The sequence below is a fragment of the Solanum stenotomum genome, chromosome 3 (genome assembly GCF_019186545.1).
Source record: "Solanum stenotomum isolate F172 chromosome 3, ASM1918654v1, whole genome shotgun sequence".
NCBI lineage: Eukaryota > Viridiplantae > Streptophyta > Magnoliopsida > Solanales > Solanaceae > Solanum > Solanum stenotomum.
In genome coordinates, this window is record NC_064284.1 from 20,797,151 (window position 1) to 20,819,203 (window position 22,053).

The following is a 22,053-nucleotide window of genomic DNA, read 5'->3' on the forward strand; positions in this document are numbered from 1 at the left end:
GTTATAGAATTATTGAATGAAATATAAAGGGGAATATTTGCATCAAATGGTTGCAATCATTGTTATCAAGTCAAAAAAGAGCGCACATACAAGGGATTGACAAGGTCAAGAAGCCAAACTTATTTAGCACGCCAAGTGCAATCCGCCAAAATTCACTTTGTAGAAGAAATTAAATTAAAGAGAGCATTTGGTCCCGTCGATGAATATTCACAATCCTATTACAATCATTACTCTTTATTGACTTTAGGAACTTAGGTTAGGGTTCGGTTTGTTATTGATTATGATGGCTAAAGCTTTGAACAATTGGTCTAATTAATGGGGGAGGTAACGTTTCCTTCACGTCATTCATCTTCCCCACTTGCTCAAGTATACAACATTTTATCACTCATCCCCTTTAACAATAACAACACACTCACTGAAATTCTACAAATCAAATTTGAATAGGGTAGAATGTACATAAACATTATCACAACCTCGTGGAGGTAGAGATGCTCTTTCTGAAAGACCTGATTTAAGTGCAACAAATTCAAGTATAAAGAAGAAGAAAACGGTGTAGAAAACATAGAAACTAACAAGGGAAGTAGTGCAAAGACTACAAGCTAAGAAAAAAAACAAGAACAATAAAATAATGTAACAATCGAAATACAATAAACAACAAATATGATAGATATCAAAGCAAAAACTACAATAATACAGTTGGTACAACGACAAACACCAACAAACCTAAACCCTCGAAAAACAAGAAAACACTCCTCGTCTTTATTAATGTCGACGTTGGTGTTCGGAGTCGATTTTTGCGTATTTCATTATTTTACCAGATACTCGCTACTTTTGACCAATACAAATACCGATCATCGAAATTCAGACAAAAGAAATCACCTAATATTTTTTGTCTTCAAAACTAAAATTTGAGACTGTAATTTTCCTCCTACTTTATTTACCACTAGGCCCAGCCTTAATCACCTTTTTAGTACGTACTCCTCGTTGACATTTGGAATTTTTTAATGTTTTCCTCCTAATTCTATTCCGGAAGTGCTTTTGTTATTATTTGGTATTTTCTCTTTGTAATTGTTTATTAAACGTGAGGTTTTAGTGGTATATTACTATATTATTATAGTTATGTATTTGGTGTTAATAGAACCTGTCCATGCTGCTGAAGGCAGGTTAGTTGCTAGAAAAATACTAGTGAAATTTGTTAAAGTATCAATATCAATTATTTAAATTCCTTTCTGTAGTTAGTCAATAGTTATCTGAAAGGGATCAATTAACTAGAATAATGATATCTTTAAAATTATAATAACGTAAACTTGTCATTTCTATCTTTATTAATTGAAATGTCATCATAGTTTACGAGTTATAGCAACCAAATATATTACTCATATATAACTTATAAACTTATTTTAAGGTACCATTCCATCCAAGGAGGAACATTATATTAAAATTGTACTAGCTAGTTATATATAATAAAGCATTTTCATATGTCAAACTATGAAGAGTTCCACGTTGGTCGTTTAAAGGATGGTGGTCTCTTTAATATGATTTGGACAATCTTTTCCTCATGAGCTAGCTTTTAGAGTTGAATTAGACCCAAACTTCACTCTTTACATGGTATCAAAAGCTTGACTCGAACCCATCCCAATTCTTATTTTTTCGATGGATAGTCTCCTCTAGCTTTGGGGGTGAGTGAAACGCAAGATCCATCTTTAGAAGCGGAGCTAGCTTTGGGTCAGGGGTTCATAAATTATACTATTATATATGTATATAAAAAAAAATAGATGTCAAAACCCTTTTGACTAGTTCATATATTTACTTCTTCAAATTTTGAACCCTCTTAATGAAAATCCTAACTCGTCACTGTCTATCTCACAAAAGATATTTGAGTTACCTAATCAACCTTTTATAAATCATAACGGTCTATTATAATTTGGTGAACATATAATAAGTACACGCCAAATTGTAGTTCAATCAACTCAACTTGCCTAATTCAAAACCAATATTCCAAAAGTCATCATCAACCTAAAAAGCCCACACAAAAACTCTCATCACCAATATTATCCATATAAATATCACCATCTTTATACACAATATCATCAAATCATCTTTCTTCTCTATCTCCTCATAAAAATAAAATGTCTTCTCTATCCAATAAATACAAATCCAAAATAAAAACTTCAATACTCATAGCCGATGTAGCTTCATGGATATGTGCAATTAGCCTCATGGCACTTGTATTAATGAGTTCTGTTAGGGAAAATAACCTTAGGAATTGGGATTCTCATGTAGTAAGAGGAAATCAACTATCGATGTCTCATCGACCGTGTGATGAAATATATGTAGTTGGAGAAGGAGAAACGTTACATACGATTAGTGATAAGTGTGGTGATCCTTATATTGTTGAAAGGAATCCACATATTCATGATCCTGATGATGTTTTTCCTGGACTTGTCATCAAGATTGTTCCTTTCAATAATAACAAGTCATTGAGATAGTACTTAATTTGGTGGAACATTTTACTTTTTTAGCCTCAACAAATGTATGTTGAATAATTGCTCTGTATATGTATAGAAATAAAGTCATGTGGGGAGCATAAATTATTACAGAAATTGAAGACTTACATACTTATATATATATATATATATATACACTTTTTGCTTTGAACTCGTTTCCTTCTTTCTTCTTTATTTTAAGGACCATTTGATCATGCAATTTGGACTTCAAATTTGAAGTTTTGATAAATTTGTGTTTGTTTATAAATAAAACTTTAATTTTAAATTTGAATCTTCATATAGGTAGAATTTCAATTTCAAATTTGTGATTTCAGTTTTTTTTTTTTTAAATTAAAAACTTAATCTTTTTTTTTTTTTTTACTTACTATTTTTATGATGTATAATTCTTGAAAAGTATTTTGGAGAGAAATATTGTCTCAAGAATATTTTATATAATCTAGGTAAACACTTATGAAACTTATTTGTGGTAACAATGGGGTGCTCTAGGGATTTGAAGGATAGGGGGGGAGACAATTGATATGAAATGTTATTTGTGAAACTTGATTTCCCCGTTTCAGAAAGTTACTTTCTTTATTTTTAAGAATTTTTTTCCTAAAGAAAATATTTCAAACGGAGAAAATTTTGAAAATATTTTTTTCCGTGCCAAACACAGTTGAACCAGATTTGAGATTGTGATTGCACAAAGTTGTTGGGCGCTAAAAGCAGTGACAACATAAAGAATCTTCACTTTTAATGCCCGTTAAGACAACGACTACATAAAGAGGCTTTCCCTATACCACAATTCACATAAAAAAAAAACTCAGTTTCCTTCCTTTGTTGGATGATTGATGAGTACTGCAGCTCAACCTGTACTGTTTATGTCAAATTAATACAATTATTATTATTAAATATGTATGTAGCAGATAATTAATTATGACTATATATCATATTCAAATATATGACATGTATGTATTGATCCGAAGGGACTGACACTCCTCCCGTATGGACCCCCTAAATTTGCCTCAATGCACCCTTAAACGAGCAACACCTTGCCATTTACAAAATCAATGATCTAAAGTACTTATCCCTCTTAACTATTTGCTTGAGTTATTGGTTCTCAAGCATAGTTAGACAGTTAGTTGAGGATATTAATTTTAGACCATTGATCGAATAATTAAGTGGACAGATGTTACTTGCTTAAAGGTATGAAAACACGAGGTTATCCATATCGGAGGGGAGTTGAGTTCGACTTGACTTAAACAAATAAGTAAGTTTTTACCTATGGTAATAATTAAAGCCACAAGTTTTTAGTGGGTCGATTGTAGTTAAGAGTTGACTTTTACTCTTACTTTAAAACTTTTTGACAAAGTCATCTTTCCTTTTTATATAAATTTATTAGTAATATATAGTATTTAATTTTTTGACAATTTACCAAAGAATAGAGGACCAAAGTGAAGTTTTAACTCCTGAAGTCATTTCCTTAGGGTTTTGTTCAAATTTTGTTGGTTTAGTTTTATATTTTATGGGCAATTTTAATGAAAAAGTCATGGTCTTAACCATAAAATATGGGCAACACTTTTTTGGCGTGCCTTTAGTGTTAGGAATTTTGACAATTTCTGTTGAAACTGATGCTTATGTATGTTGTCTGAAATGAAGTAAATTACATTTGCCCAAAATTGTTGAAAAGACTTGAATGATGACTGGGTCAGCTACGGTTAGTTGGAATTTTTTTCCAATTAAAGGTTGGTTAAAGTTTGATAAATTAGGTTACTCATTTAATTTGGCAACATTTGCCGGTACCTGTTGGGATCCATAATAAGCATTTGTTGGGTGCACAACTTTTTGAAGAAAATTGTGCTAGTTTGATTTAAACATGTAATACAATGTTAAGAAGATAGTTTAACCTAATAACACTCATGGAAAAAAGAAAAATTTCCTCACACAATTCTTGTCACAAGACAAAAGTTGATCCAACATCAATATCTTTTGTATTTTATTTAAGGCATAACACACTAATATGTCTTTTAATTTGATCTCATTTTATATTTATGTTCTTCAATTTTTAGTGTGCATAAGTAGACACTTAAATTTGTATAAAGTTGAACAAATAGACACACACATTTTTACGTGACACCCTACATGACAATTTGAGTCCGACATGATATCCTACGTGTATTATGTCACATAGGACTCGTGTGTCTACTTGTTCAACTTTATACAAGTTTAAGTGTCTACTTGTGCGCACCAAATATTGAAGAACATTAATTAATATGAAATATGGCCAAATTAAAAGACATATTTATCTATTAGGCCTTTATTTATGAGTCCAGAGCCTAAAGAGCAAAAAAAAATTTGACAAAAATTCCAAAAGGGCACATCAAATTTTTTCTAACCAAAAGGGCAAAATCGCTACTGACGTAGCGATTTTGTTTTGACGCCGTTAACAGATCAAAATCGCTGCCCTATCAGCGATTTTGTCCATTTTTTTTTTCCAGAAAATCGCTGCCCGTGCAGCATTTTTGCGATTTTCTTTTAAAAAATAAAATTAAAATCGCTGCTACGGCAGCGTTTTTATAAAAACGATTTTTTTTTTGGGAAATCGCTGCCTTGGCAGCAATTTTCATTAATGTGTTTTTTTAAATCGCTGCTGTTGTAGCGTTATTATAATTTTTGTGGATTTTTTTATTTTTTTTTAGAAATCCTGCCTTGGCAGCGATTTTAGTGGAATTTTTTTTATTTTTGAAATTTCTGTCAATTAGTCAACATATAATTGTAAATTATTTTATTTTATTTTTTAAATCGCTGTTGACATCTGCATGCAGAAATAATGATGCTGGCAGCGATTTTTTTTTTCACAAAATTTATAATAACGCTGTAACAGCAGCGATTTTTAAAAACAAACATTAACGCGATTTTAAAAAAAAATAAAATTAAACGCTGCCATAGCAGCAATTTTTTTTTTAAAAACAAAAATCGCAAAAACGCTGCATGGGCAGCGATTTTCTGAAAAAAAAAGAAAAAGTTGGACAAAATCGCTGATAGGGCAGAGATTTTGAACTGTTAATGGCGTCAAAACAAATTTAGTAGCGATTTTACCCTTTTGATTAGAAAAAAATTTAATGTGCCCTTTTAAAATTTTTGTCAATTGTTTTTGCCCTTTAGGCTTCAGACTCCTCCTTTATTTATCATGGACTGAATATAGTAACATGAGATGTCTCAGGTGATATATATGTCCTTACATTTTTTTGTTATTGTAGAATTGCCTGATGAGTATAAATTGAGAACATTAACTAAAAAAAAAACTTCACCGATCGTGTTTCTTCTGCTAGTCCACATCTTCTTGGCAGTAAAAATATAAATCCAACACTCATTATTTCTTTTGATAATTTTTGGTTGAAAGACAACACTACTATTGTTGATTTTTTTTATTTTTTTTGGGAGAAGATATAGTGAGATCATTAATTTTTGAAGATTTGAGTTGAATCTGACAGTTGAAAATGATTGAATTTGGTATTAAAAGGTTGAATCATGTCAAGTTTGAAGTTGATTTGAACAATTTGTATCAATTTTAAAGAAAGTGTATGAAGCTCAAATTTCTATACAACAAATTATATGATGATCGTGACCAATCAATAAAATCTCTGCCAAAAATAAAAAAAAAATTTGGCAATCCATTATATATGGTCAATTGAAATTGCCAAATTGGCAAGTCCCAAATGGCCATAACATGTTGGATTGGTCAATTTGTATGCACATAACATGTTATGGTGATTATCAGGAATTAGCTAAAAAAATCCACGATCACCATTATTTGCTATTAAGGCTATCTCTTACGGACTCTCTATGATTTCGCTTTTGATTTTGTGTGAAATGATTATTATCTGCTTAATTTTTTAAGATTTTTTTTTATAAATAGTCATCCACCTAATTAATAATTTAGATTTAATATAACCAACAAAAATATTTCCTTTGATTGATCCAACATTTTCTTCGCTTCAACAGTGAATCACCTATTAACCTGCATGCCTTATTTGAGATTACTAAAGCAAGCGATGGACTCTTTCATTAAATAAGAGATATAACATGTTTATGATCTTGTATAATCAATGTATATCATCTAAAAAGGTATAAAGTAAATTTGGCTGGGAGGATATATTTAAAGGACAAATTTTAATGAGGTCAAAATCTAAACAATGACAAAAAAAGAAAAAGAAAAATTGGCATAATACATAAATGTGATTTATGTGTCATTTAACTTGATTTCAACTGACATTTTTGGTGTGCACAAATAAATTAAACTTGTATAAAACTAAACAAGTAAACACATAAATCCTTCGTTATCAATAACACACAAAATATCATGAAAAACACAAATAATCATATAAGACATCACATACAAAAACATATATCTACCACCTAATTATGTTATCAATCTATAAAAGATTATATTTGTCTAAATCGTCCCTCTTACTTAAAGAATCGATCTGAACTTGGACAAAACTCTTCTCGATGATCTGAACAGACTCCTTTAGATACAAAAAGAAGTGGCAGTTTCTTTATATTGGATATAAAGTTAAGACGTGTAGAAACCAAACTCAAACATGACATGGCATGGCGGTTAGGACAACATATGACTCATCTGCTTTGCGTGACCTTTCTATAACTTGACGCAAAATTACCAAAAACCTCATATATGTGCCACGTGTCCTATCCATTCTCAAATACTACAGGAACAAATCTTAGTACTCCCCGCACTAAATTATTTTATCTCACCAAACAAATGGTTTGGACACCTAATTAATAGCCACCTTCCCTAAAAAAATATTTGGTCAACCACTTAAAAAGAAAACACCACTTGTATTTATATTGATATTAAATTGTTTTTTTTTTCTTTTTCTAGATTAGTAAACAAAATCATTTAATATCAATTCCTATTATTTTCATGCATGGAATTTGGAATATGTCTTTTTTCGCATTTTTACTAGCTATCATATGATTAATAAGGAATAATCTACCATGTATAAAGGGAAGACATAATTTGAAATCCTAAAGGTGGATTTATTTGACATATATACATACTATAATTTCTTTTATGGGAAGCCAATATATTCTCTATTTCAACTTACGTAGCATAATTTGAATTTTGTGAGTCAAACAAATTAAATATAATTATGTATTTTGACATGAAGTTTTCAACTTTTTAAAAATAAAATTTATATATTTAAAAACTAGGTTTAAAAATATACTATAAGTTATAATAATTACTAATAATTTAATATTTTTTTTATATATTTTAAATTTGGAGCAATTACTTTAATGACTTCAATAGAAAAAAAGAAGTCATTAAGAGAAATGACTATATGTGAGAAATTAACATAATTACATCGCTATAATTTTTCTCCGATCAAAATAAATCCCTTAAGAAGATGGCGCATTTAATTAGTCAAAATTTTCATAAGTAGACCAAATAGAGATGAAATATATAGTTGAGATGACTTTGAATTTCAACTGCCTAAACCATTAACCATCAAACACGACTAAAAATAACACCAACTCCCACTTCCCCAACCCAAATTCAATTTTCTACTATATATATAATTAAATCCCTTCTCAAACTTCATTAAAAAAAAAAAAACTCATTGTTCTTCCTCTGTTTTTCAAAATTTTGCTCTGTTTTCAAGAACACTCAACTCACGAATTAATTAATTATGGCGTTCGTTTTAGTATCAGGAAAATCCACCAAAGCACAATTAGTAGCGATAGCAGATGCAGCTTCGTTGTACTGTGCTATTTTCATAATGGGTTTGCTTTTAATTAGCTCAGTGAAAGAGAATTATTCAACTGATGGAGGCGTCATGAAAGGAAACCACTTCCTGAGCCGGCCTTGTGATGAAATTTATGTGGTCGGAGAAGGAGAAACGTTACATACGATTAGTGATAAGTGTGGTGATCCTTTTATTGTTGAGGAGAATCCACATATTCATGATCCTGATGATGTTTTTCCTGGTCTTGTAATCAAAATCACTCCTAGGAACAGATCGTAGATATACTGTTTCTGTAATTTAATGAGGTTTTTGTTTTCCCTAAATCCTGCGAGCAGAGCAGAGACTACTCTGTTTTGCTCGCGGAGATTAGATTTTTCTCATGGGAATTAAACTGTTTTTTTTTTCCTTTTGGGGTTCTGTAAATGAATGATAAGAATAAAGATTTATAGATGGTGGAGTTGAGATTTGAGCTATAGAGGTTAAAAAGATCTTGTAATTTCATTAGATAAGTATATATTACTAGTATATCTTTTGCTCTTTCTCTCTGTTTTTATATTTGTTTCACTTCTGGTTCACTCAAATCACAAAACACATGATGAATTTTGCTTTGATTTTTCATTCGAATATGATATCTACGTAGAAATCTGACTAATTTGAATTCATGCGGCGTAGAATCCATTTGAGAGAAACGGTCTCTGCTGATAAGCTTAAGCGTTCTTATGATACTACTTTTTAAAAATCTAATTCGCTAGATTACTTTAAAAAAATAATGTAAAACTACGATACGACATGAAAGATGTGGAAAAACAAGAAAAGTAAGTAAAACTATCTAATTCATTTTCATAATGGTTTCTTTTTTTGATTCTGTTTATTTTGATTATTATTCTGTCATTAACACACAAAAAAAAGAAAAAGAAGCTTTTAGTGCGTGTAACGGAATTTTTGGATAATTTCGTAGGAGTAGCAAAGAAACTCATAATAAAGGTCAAGGAACTACTAATTTTAAAATTAAGGTGGTTTATCAATTGATTTGGGAAAAAATTAAAGAGAAAAATCACCTAGAAAGGTCGAATTCATGATCATATTATCCACTATTTTGTACTCATTTTAATTTTGTTTATTTTCTTGGTCAGATCACTATTTTATTCCCATTTAATATTAATATTGTGCATGCAGTTGAGCATATGTTCTTCTCTTCCTACGTGTACTTAATTGTATGGAAAAAATAGGAAAAACAGATAATCTGTTGTCAGCAAGTATAATATAAAAGCTAATTAATGAGAAAGATCATTGAAAGCACAGCTTAAAGAAGATAGATTTTGGATTAAAATTTAAAAAGAAATTTGATTTGACTGTAGTGGTGGATTCATAATTTAATTAAAATTTATGGATTTTTATAATAAGGTTAAGTTAATATTTATTTGATTTTAATTTGCTTATCTTATTTATCTTTTTAAAGCATGTTTGAGTTGACTTATTTTAAGTTTTTTTTTTTCAAATAAAAATAACTTTTAAACATTTTTGTAGTACTATTTAAATAAAATTAAAAGAAGTACTTTTACACACTTATTATAAAATTAAAAAGCCAAAAATAATAGCTTTTGTGGACAAACTTCTAAAATCAGCTTATTTTAAAAAATGTTTTCAAAAAAGTACTTTTGGCGAAAACAGTTCGTGTTTGACCAATAAATTTAATAACACTTCTGAACAATAATTAGTGTTGGATTAAGCTTTTAAAAATCCTTTTAAGTATATTTTTCTCAAAAAAGGCTTTTACGGAAAAACTATTTTTTTAGCTTCTAAAACAATTTCTCTACACTTTAAAAATATTTATTTTCTTCCAAAAACTTGGTCAAATGCTCACTTTTGAAAAAAATAAGCTTGACTAAACACGCTATAAATAAAAAGTCATAAATTAGAATTCCTAACTTATATAAGCCAAAATATGTTTTTTTGGTAAATTTTTAGTTTTAACTTTTCATATGATATATTTATAAAAATCACAAAATTAAGTTTTAAATATCTTTAATTTAAAATAATTTTTTTTTTCTACTTACTTAAATTTCTTGTCAAATTAAACTAAACAAACAAATTAAAACAATAGAAATGTACAATAACAAATCAATCCATAACCACATGCTTATATGTTTTCCCGAGAGGCCATATGTCACTTTGTTCTCTCTACATTGTTGAAAAGTTCTACATCCAAATAAATAAATAAATATCTTATATGAATTTGAATAAATTTATTTTTCTCGTAAGTTAATTTTTAGGATTAAATTAGATCGAAAATTCATGTATTTACAAGTATTAGAGAAAGATTCATCTCAATTATTATGTATCAATGTTAGGACCCCCACCATATTAAATTATCTATTATACATGCATCAGATGTTCAATTCTGGACGTGAGGTGAAATCTGAAGATATTATTGAAAAATGTTATGTTAGATGGAATTTTTTTTATCTTCGTATATATATTTCGACAATCCTCCTAAAATTGAATTCGACCTAAAATTCATTTGGTTACGTTTATCGTTATATAGTCCCATGATAGAATTAAGACAGATACATTTGATATAATGCTTGAAATAAAGATTCCTTGAATGTAGACTCATCATATGATGAAGTTAAAAAAGTTCTTATTTTATATGAATTGCATACATTTAAATTTTGACACTCTTGGATATGATGTTGGCCCAAAATATGTGTTGTGTATTTAATCTACTTTAAAAAACAAAGACGGGTTTATTTAAAACTCATGCTGTATTAATTTAATTAATGTTATCCTTGTCCTATTCTATTGTAGCTGGTTCACCCATGATTAGGCAACTTAAAGCTAATGATATTAGGGGTACAAACGGGACAATATTTTTCTAGAATTTATTTTTTTGAAAAATAAATATTTTCTAATTTACTTAATGTTTAATATTTGATCAATAATCTAGCAAATCAAAAACTTTATACGTAATCTAACAAAAACTATAAAGGTAGAGGGGGANGGGGGGGGGGGGGGGGGGGGGGGGGGGGGGGGGGGGGGGGGGGGGGGGCTCGATGGTAGTGCAGATGGATGGTTAACGAATTCGGAGTTTGGAGCATTGGATGGTGGGTAGGATGATACAATAAAATAGAATTTCACTGATAGAATTCATATTAAAAAAATCAATTTTCTTATTTTAAGAAATTTATTTTTTGGAAGAAAATAGTTTTCAATTTTTTTATACGATCAAATATGGAAAAACAAGAAAACATTTAAGAATAAAATATTCTCCTTCATACTAAACACCCTAAATGATTAAATTCGGAGAAATAATTTTCTACCAGTTTATATATATATATATATATATATATATTTATTTATTTATTTATTTATACATAAAAGCTAAATGTCATTTTTTTTTCTATTCTAATTTCTAACGGTGAGAGGCTAAGAGATATTCTTAAAAAAAGAAAAAAAAACAGAGCCATTCAGTACGTAAAATATGATGATGGTGTGATGTGCTTCTATTTTTTAAGATAAGTGTGCAAATACGTTTCTGTAGTTTGTATCTTATTTAGGAGTTGACTGATGCGATATATAAAATACAATTTCATCTCAATTCAACAGTTTTAACTCAAATTAGGTATTTACATATAAATTTATTAAAAGTGTACAACTAATAAATTACAAATCCAGTAAATCAAATAGATGTTAACTCCCCCTTAACAAGAGAGTCTCGAAAGAAGAAATACAGAAATAAATTACCAATGTTAAGGTTGTGAATTCGAGTCACCAAAAGAATAAAAGTGAGAGCTCTTGGAGTAGGGGTTAAAAAAAATTCGACAACTTATACATATAATTAACGTTATTTGCATAGTAATAATTTTTCAGACGAAAATATTCTTTTGAATCCATAATTATGTACCGTTCAACAACAATATAGTTTGGTTGGTCGTGGACTCTCCCACTAGCTTTCCCCCTCTGTCTGTTCTCTTCCTTCTCATCAATAAAAGGCCTGAAAATTTCAATTAAAAAAAAAGAAGTTTGATTAGGTAATTAAATAAATTATAAAAAATAACAAAGAACTTAATCATGGAAAGAGTTGAATGAATTGAGTTTTGAGCTTTGACCCATTATTTATCTGATTTTGATTCGATTAATTTTAACTCAAGTAATAACATGTTTATTATTAACTAAATTTATTTTAATCCACTAATATTCAGTCTAATCCATTCCACTCATATTCAGTCTAATCCATCCACTATGTATAGCCAAAATTTAGGCAGTGCTTAAGGACCACCAGAAAGATTTGGTGCTATTCGAATATGAAATTCATGAAGGTATTCTGATTAGACTCCCTCCATAAATAATTGTAGTTAGCATTTTTTAAAAGGAAGAAAATCATATGTCATATGAATGGCACATTATGTGGTCATGATTAATTACATATACTTTTATAGGTAAGATTATCTTTGGGTGTTGAGTAATGATGTTAATCGCCCATCAGTGTTGAAATTTAGTAGCCACAAGATATTGCATCGTAATAAAGAAAAAAAAGATTATTTGTCACAAATTCAAATTTTGTTTGCTATTTTTATAGCTTAATTTGGTGACAATTGTACTTGTATTCCGTTATAAATTAAGCTTAATCTGGTGACAATTGTACTTGTATTCCGTTACAAATTAAAAACATCGTAAATATGTGTTGAGGCTAAGTATATACTATCAGTATTTTCAGGTTATAGCTAAGAATTTATATCTTTAATCATGAAATATATAAAATTTAGGGAAAATTACATATTTAAGCTAACATATAGTAGTTAATGGGTCCCATTTGTGTCAAAACATGTAAGTTTGTCTTTCATCTTTTATACAAATCAAAACACTCTCTCAGTCTTTCTTACCACACCCACTAATCTATCTCCTAAAATCTCTCACTTCTCCTAATTAAATAACTTAATCAAATTAAAATTAAAATTTTGAAAATTTCATTCAGCCAATTTTAAAAATTCAAATTTTGAAAATTATAATTACACTAGTCCAATATTGTATAATTATACAACTAAATATATTAGATATTTTATATGTATATTTCTTTGATTTAAAATATGCTTTATTTGTACATATTTCATAATTTTAAGACACATACAAGTATGCTTTATATACTTTAACTACAATACAATATACATAACAACTTGTTTGATTTATACAACTCAATTTATACAAAAACTTATTATAAATTTATTCACAAACATATAGAAACTGCTATATATCATATTGTTTATACAAATAGATATACTTCAACTACAATTTTTTTTCTTACAATTCGATTCAATTATATACATTTACAATTGTTATATACAGCGGGTCGTGTTTTTTCCGTCAAAAAAAGAAGAAGTCATATTAGGCAAGGAATTCTAATTAGATATAATAACCATAAATTAAGGGATCATTTTCCTTTTTTTTTTTGGTAATAAATCAAAATAATATGCATGTGGAGGATCAAATATACCCCCCATATGGATTTTTTTTTAAAACATAATAAAAAAATTAAATCAAAATATTTTTTTCACTTTCGTTAGAGGAAAATGGTATATATGTGAGCCATTTGTATAACAATAGGGGTATATATATGAGCCAGTTTATAATGAGGGACATATCAACTTTAAATGACAAAGTTGAGGGGTATATCAGACCCTTTTCCCTAATTTGTATAATCAATTAAAAAAATTTGAATCATACAAACGCGAATTAGTTTAGCCATTAAACTATAACTACCCTACATAAATAGACAAACTCTAGCTAAGGAGGCTATTATATTTCACATTTTACCTATTTATGAAATTTTCCCAAAAAATTATAGCAAAAATAGTTTTTGTGAATATCCTCGATCTAGTACGCAGGAGAGGATTACTTGTGCCGGTTTTCAACGAAAACATGCACAAAGACTCATTTGAAATAGCATAAAATAGAATTTGTACGTAATTGTCCGTCAAAAGATATTTAAAAAAAAGTAGGTAATTGCATCTTCTTTTCTTCCTGAAAAATTACAGTGAGCCTAATCAAATGAATATGCAAACATAATTATTAAAGAAAATTAATTATAAGTATATCATGTATATAACTGATGCACGTGACATGGGTAGATTATATTTAAAATGTATACATATGATATACATGTAACATATGATCTGTTTCTTCAAGGTCCAACAATAATGAATTTCAAATTCTTCACCCAACTCCCTCAAGTCTGTTTTCAACTTTGAATTCGAGCTCAAAAACATACTGCTCAACTAATTAGCGAAGTATAAACATCAAATTATGATAACAAAATATAACTTTAAAATCATGATTTGAGGTTATATTGATTCAACTGTGAGTTTATTTTTGAGTGTTGAATCGTATTATCAATTACTGAAATTCAACAAAAGTTGCTAATTCTGAATAAATTACATGTCCTGACCTCATGATGCTAAAATGTCTGCATCAATTCTTGCCGTAAAAGTAAAAGCGAAATTAAAATCAATGTAGATGTTTAAGTATATTATAATTGCCAAGTACAAAAATACCTTAAAACTGCCATTGGTAGTGAATTCTCTCCTACTCTTATACGCAATGGCGGAGCTAAATTTTTTAATAAGGAGGTTCAAAATCTGAAGAAGTAAACACACGAACTAATTGAACCCCTAACGCCTGACAGTATGCTGACTCCGCCCCTTCTTATATGTTGTAGAAATTAAAACAAAAGTAGAGTGTAGACGTTTGAGATCCAAGTGTGGGTGTTCGAGAATCTATAAAATCAACTATTAACAAAGTTGTTCGTTTAAGATTAAGCAGAGACAGTAATAGGGCAGCTCTCCTTTGGCGTGTCAGCTGAAATGTGTGATAAACTGCATGCCAATAGAGAGTAGCCCTATCACTGTTTCACTTATAATAACTCGTCTTTCTCATATTTTCTGCTTCTGATTCATCACAAAAGAGCGCTTCCACGCTTTTATAGAGCACTCCTTCTCAATTTAAGACACAGAATAAACCATTGGAGCATCAGCATATCCTGTGATTTTTATGCTATAGAAAATGGGAGTAACTTTCTTATCCCTTTACAATTCCATTGGGTGAAAGATACTTAAAAAAATATGTTCATCAGATTCCCCAGTTGCCTTCTCCATGAATTTGTAGGTGAAATGAAAAAATTGTTATCTCCTGTATTTAGATTAGCAAACCAGAAATAATAAAAGATGAAAAGAAAAATACAAATCCAAGTCCACAGATTCCACTGTGTGTCCTTAAGAAATTTAATCCCCACAAGTACTCGAGGTTGCAGATTAATTCCTCCCAAGATAAAATTGATTAACCATTAAAGAAGTAGCGGTACCTCAAACTTCAATAATTTCAACGAACTCAAAATGACAACAATGAATCACACATACAGACACGATCAATCGATTTTATTTTGTAAGAAATGTATGCAAGAGAAGGGAAGAATTCGATGCAGAAAAATTAATGAGAGAAATCCTCTCTATTTATAGCCAACAAAGGGTAAATGTCACGACTCTTAGGAAAGAAAACAATCTTTCAGAAATGTCACAACACTTTGGAAAAGGCACAACCTTCAAACGGTCACAACCCTTTAGAAAGGACACAACCTTTCATAAATGTCATAACCCTTTGGCATAGTCACGACCCTTCAGGAGAGTCACAACCCTTCATTTCATGTTCACACCTTTAAAACCCAACAATCCCTTACATGAATAGGGAATGACTATTGTTAAAACATATGCATGAAAAACTGTGTGATTCGTAAGTAAGGATTGATTGCATCAGGATAAGTGGGTTTTCCTTTGAACTTTCCTTAGTGAACATATATCGGATATACTTGGTCAATCGGTAGATTTGATATCTTTAAACCGTCGAGCTTTGGTGTATACCTAGACAACCTAAGTCACACAATCAACCCTTGAACTGTTTTTGGTTCTCATTATTTTGTACGTTTCAGCCGTGAACACATTTTGGTTTATAAGTGCATAGAGAACTGGTCTTACCGGATTCTCCTTGAAGCGGCTTACACTTCACACTTACATAAGTGATTTCTAAATGTGTTATCTCGTAGATACACCATTTGATATACCTTGTATCAAACTTAGAAACCATTAAAAAGTCCTAATGCCTTTATCCTTGTTACTGAACATTGTCTTATCATGAGAATGGACCATAAAAAAAAATATTTTGACAATGTTGAACCGTCATCAATGACTTTGTTTGATCTCCTTGAACCTAGATCTTGGGATCTCCAGTCTTCTAGGTAGAGTTACCGCCACAATGACTTGTCCTTGGCCATAGTCTCATTCCATTGGATAATCTATTAACTTCTTCTCTAGTTAGGCCTTTTATAGGTGGATCTATCACATTATCCTTTGACTTTACATAGTCAATTATGATAATTCCACTAGAGAGTAGTTCTCTAATGATATTATGTCTACGTCATATATGACGAGACTTTTCGTTATACATCATGCTCCATGCCATACCTATTGAAAATTTAACTCTCACATTGTATGCATACTGGAGCTAAAAGGTTTGAGCCAAAAATCTTTCAAGAAATTTTGGAGTCATTCAACTTCTTCACCGGCCTTATCTAGAGTGATAAACTCAAATTTCATAGTAGAGCGAGCGATACATTTCTGTTTGGAAGATTTCCAAGAGACTGCTCCTCCACCAAGAGTAAATACATATCCACTCATGGATTTTACTTCATTTGACATGATGATTCAATTTGCATCACTATATTCTTCCAACACTATTGAATATTAATTATAATGCAAAACAATAATTTTTAAGTATGTTTTAAATACTCCAAAACTTTTTTCATTGCAGTCATCCAATGAGTTTGATTGAGATTACTTGTGAATCGACTCAGTTTACTAATAGCGCATGCTATATCTAATCGCGTACACTTCATAATATATATCATATTTCTCAATACTCTAGCATAATCCAATTATGAGTCACGTGTGCCTTCATCTTTTGAAGTACAAAGCTCACATTTATTGGAGTCTTGACAATATTGAAATCGAAATACTTGAACTTGTCAAGTACTTTTCAATCACATCAGTAACTTCAATGTCTTTCATATCGAAGTTACTTTCTAGCATATGCTTAGTAGCATTTATGTTAGAAATGTCTCTTTTGATGATCAACATGTCATCAACATAAAAACAAATAATGACCTTGTGATTTGGAGTGTCTTTAATGTAAAAACATTTATCACATTCATTAATGTTGAATTCATTTGCCAACATAGGTTGGTCAAACTTCTCATGTCATTATTTGAGCGCTTGTTTTTAGTCCACAAGTGTCTTAACTTACAGACTTTCTTTTCTTTACCAGGAACCACAAAACCGTCGGGTTGTTCTATGTAAATTTCTTCCTCCAATTCTCCATTTTAAAAAAAATGTTTCATATCCATTTTGACGAATTTGAAGGCCATATACCGCAACTAGCACAATTAACATCTGAATTGGTGTAATCCTAGTTAGTGGCTATTATGTGTCAAACAATGCTTTCTTATTGTCTAAAGCCTATGACAACAAGTCTTGCTTTGTATTTTCCAATAGTTTCATCAGCTTTCTTTTCCTTTTTTAGATCCACTTTGAACCCATCAGTACGCACCGTAGATCGAACTACGGTCCGTCGATCCCTCTCCGTGGCTTCACACTTAGAATCTTCAAAAATAAGGTACTGGAACCCTCACAGTATCATTCTACAGATCAGCAGTACGGTTCGTAGATTAATTTACGGATCGTCAATAGCCACCGTGGTTCCACACTTGGTCAGATTTCCCTGATTTGCCTTCCATGCCTTGCCTGCTGATCTACGATCACCATCTACAGAGCGTCAATGGACCTACGGTTCGTAGATCACCTCCGTAGATGCCCTTTTCTGCACATCTTTCAGCTGTCTCTTTATTTATGCGTCCAAACATATTTCCTGCAAAAACACAATAAAAACACATAAAAATTAATACAAAAAGGCCCTAGATACACACAACTCTTAAGTGAAATGTATTAAAAATATCGTAAACTTACGGTATATCAACACCCTCAACTTAAATTCGTTGTTTGTCCTAAAGTGACGCATTAAGACTCTAAACGACACTTGTATAGTAGCAAGTAATTTAAGCACAAACAATCACATGACTCTCTATCCCAACTCTCTTTTTGGGCAAAATCTGTTCTCTTAGACTCGACAAGCTAATTCATGCGGATCAAAATATGACAAAGATCGACCAACCAACACACAACATACGCTGTTTCACTATCACCAAGGTACCAACTTTCCGACAATGTAACTAGTGCCCTTACTTCAAACGAAATCCCTTTTTCACACAATGAATTTGATTTTTAGTACAAGGATTCATTCAACACTCACACTCATAAGTAACTTCAAGTACAGTTAGTGCTCAATACCATAGGCTTGCCCTTATTTTCACTGCTTAAACTCTCCAAATTAGGTTCTAGGATCACTATAGAACTTTCTTGGCTTGTAACATAGGCTCAGGGTTAGGTGTTGTACATTTGGGTACTCTTTAGTGACTTTCTGCCCTCATTGACATTACATTAGGCTTTCTACCTCTTTTTTTTTGACATCCTACAGTTTTACCTTCTTTCCCTTGATTTTCTTCACTCATGGATGTGACTTTAGACTTTATAGCTCTTTATTTTTCACTTTCATCTTTTTCTTGCAATTTTTTTAACTTTCAACAAGTCATATCCTTTCCTCTTTTTCCTTTTTCTCTATTTCAACATCAAACTCTTTTCATACCCATTTTTCTTTCAGTTTTCTCTTTCATAGCCACCCTCAACTTATGGATTTTCCATTGGTTGAGGTGCACAATACCCGATGTCAGATCAGGGCCAAGATTGAAGTTACTTTTTACTTTAGCCACCCTCAACTTAGGCTTTTGGCCTAAGTCGAGGTGCACATGTCCAAGGAGGGACCGAGGCCAACATAGTAGATTATGGGAAGGTGAGTTAGGGGTTTAGAAAGAAATAGTCTAATTTAGGCTCAAAATATTTGGATCAAAGGGAGCATTTAGTTCATTTGGTTGGATTCTTCTTTTAGGCAATTTATGGACTTATCAGAACAAGGGCCTATGATCACTTCCTAGCCTCTAGATTAGATTGTCTTAGCAGGACTAACCTGACAAGTTCTAGATTGGCACAAAAACCGTTTGAACAATCAACTATTCTCACACACCCTTGGCACATAGTTTCATTATCAGATTATCAGATTACCCAGTTCAAGTTTTAGCTTAAGTCATGCCATCAAGTTGATTCATTATCATGTCATACTCAGAGCCAACACATTCAAGACTACAAGTTTTGGCACATATCACAAATTTTTTGGACGGGTATCATTTTTTCAATAAGCTTTTGCCATCATGCTTCATTCGTTCTCATGCTTCTACACATAAAATCCTAACACATGTCGGTTCAACAGAAATTAAGCAGTCTCTAGGGGAAAAAGAACACAGGCAAGAAAATCCCAAGAGAGGATTATGAGTTGGGTTACTCAAACTTCACCCTATCACTCACAATCCATTTACCCCATCCCAAACAAAAATAGGTGCAATTGTCCCTAATGCACACAAAAAACAGTAAATATTAATGGATTAGGGTGAAGAAACCTGTGGCGCTTAGCGCAGAACTATCATTAGGGTGAAGCAAACCTGTGGCGCTTAGCGCAGAGCCATCAACAAGCGGGTGGGTCCGGTTTAACTAGGGTTGGACCTACGAGACCACACTTACGGTTCGTAGGTCGATCTACGCTCAGTAGATGGGGATCGTAGATCACCGTCACACTTTGTAAAATTTCAGACACTTAGCTGGGATCTACAGACGCCATTTACGGTTCGTAGAATGGACTACGGACCGTCGATGGGGTCCGTAGACCTCTACACCAGACTATTTTCTGCAGATTTTGCCTTGCGCACCTGCATATGTAGCAACCATTAGGCCATTCTTTTTACATTTTCTGGACACTTTTTAGACACGGACCCTATGCTATATCTAGCCAACACTAATTAAGAAATTAAAACACTTATCTAATTGAGTACAAAGACGTAATTAACCAAAGAAACTACTAGACGCAAAACAAAACCTATAGTTGGCTAGATTGTACATCTTGGGTTGCCTCCCAAACAACGCTTGATTTAACGTAGCGACACAATGCAGTCCCCTTGATTACTCAGACTTCATCAAGATGCCATGCCTCTATCACTGCATTTACACTCTCAGTATTTCCCATGTAGCTTTTTATCCTCCATTGGTCGGCTTTGAACCTTGTCCCATTCTTTTTCTCGAGCTCAACCACTCCATGTGGGGACACTTGGGTCACTCTGAATGGTCCAGTCCACTGGGACTTAGATATGCCCGGAAAATAACACAACCTTGCTTTATACAACAACACCAGATCACCAGGAGCTAGTTTGTGCTTTTTGGTCTTTTGAGCATGGTGCTTTTTCTCCGTGTACAAGGCTACACCTAACTTCTCCTTACTAAACACTTCAATACCTCTTCCGAAAGTGTGACTCACCATCGATACGGATTTAAGATCACTTGTCTGCTTCATAGAATTACAGACGTTAAAGGTCACCTCCTTTTTATTTAGTCAGAATTTCATCTGCCCTCTCTCCATTTCGACTAAGGCACGCCCAGTAGCAAGGAACATTCTCCTTAAGATGATGGGGACCTCAAAGTCAACCTCGTAATCAAGTATAACAAAGTCTGTCGAAAAAATGAATGGCCCCACTTTCACAAGGACATGTTGAAGCATTCCAATGGGCTTTTCCACAGTTCTATCAGCCATAAGTAAAAGCATCACAATTGGTTTTGGAGCTCCTAACCCCAACTTCTTATAAATCGACAATGGCATCAAGTTAATGCTGGCACTCAAGTCAAACAAAGCTTTTGCAAAGTGAATCTTATCGATGGTGCATGGAATAGTGAAAGCTCCATGATCCTCTTTCTTTTGTACCAGTGACCTCGTAGAAATGGCACTACAATGCTGCAACCTCTCATCATCTTCAAAACTCACAGACCCTTTCTTTGTTACCATATCTTTCATAAACTTCGCATACCCATGCATTTGCTCTAAAGCTTCTATCAACGGAACGTTGATGGAAAGCTGCTTTAACATAGTAATAAACCTACGATATTTTCCAGCTTCAGTCTTTTTCACTAACCTCTGTGGAAAAGGTTGTGGAGGTCTAGGTATGGGGACCACTTTCTGAGATATCTCTGCTTTTTCTCTGTCGCATTCTCAGACTCTTCTCTAATCTCTACCACATCATCTTCTTTTCTAATCTCAACAGCCACCACATACTACATATATGGATCAATGATTTGCTTACCCCTTCGAGTAGAAACTGCCATACAATGATCATCATTCTTTGGATTCTGGATGGTGTTGCTAGGAAGAGTCCTAGGTTGATGTGGGTTCACTGTAGTAGATAACTGAGTCATCTGCTGCTCTAGATGCTTTATTGACACTGCATGGGCATCAAATTTCTAGCCAATTTCAGACAACTCATTTCACATCTGCTTCACATTCTCATCAGTCGCGTCAAACCTCCTCATCATTTTCTGCATCATATCCTCAATACGTGACATATTACCTCGAGCTTCCCTATGAGCAGAATCCCGATTTTGAGGAGGAACATAAGGTCTAGCTCGATCATTTTTATTGCCATAGTTGTTCCTGTTGTAATTATTGTCGCGATTGTAGTTTCTGTCCCGGACATATTGACCCTCGCGGTTGTAATT

The 22,053-nt window shown here is 31.9% G+C and overlaps 2 protein-coding genes across 2 annotated transcripts; one reads left to right on the plus strand and one right to left on the minus strand.

The window, feature by feature from the left end:
• Window positions 1–8,194: 8,194 nt before the first annotated feature.
• On the plus strand, window positions 8,195–8,530 carry LOC125858763 (uncharacterized). Its single transcript, XM_049538570.1, has one exon. It carries the CDS (start codon window positions 8,195–8,197, stop codon window positions 8,528–8,530), a length of 336 nt encoding a protein of 111 aa, XP_049394527.1.
• A 12,369-nt stretch (window positions 8,531–20,899) lies between these two features.
• LOC125858764 (uncharacterized) lies at window positions 20,900–21,346 on the minus strand. Its single transcript, XM_049538571.1, has one exon. It carries the CDS (start codon window positions 21,344–21,346, stop codon window positions 20,900–20,902), a length of 447 nt encoding a protein of 148 aa, XP_049394528.1.
• Between the last annotated feature and the right edge of the window lie 707 nt (window positions 21,347–22,053).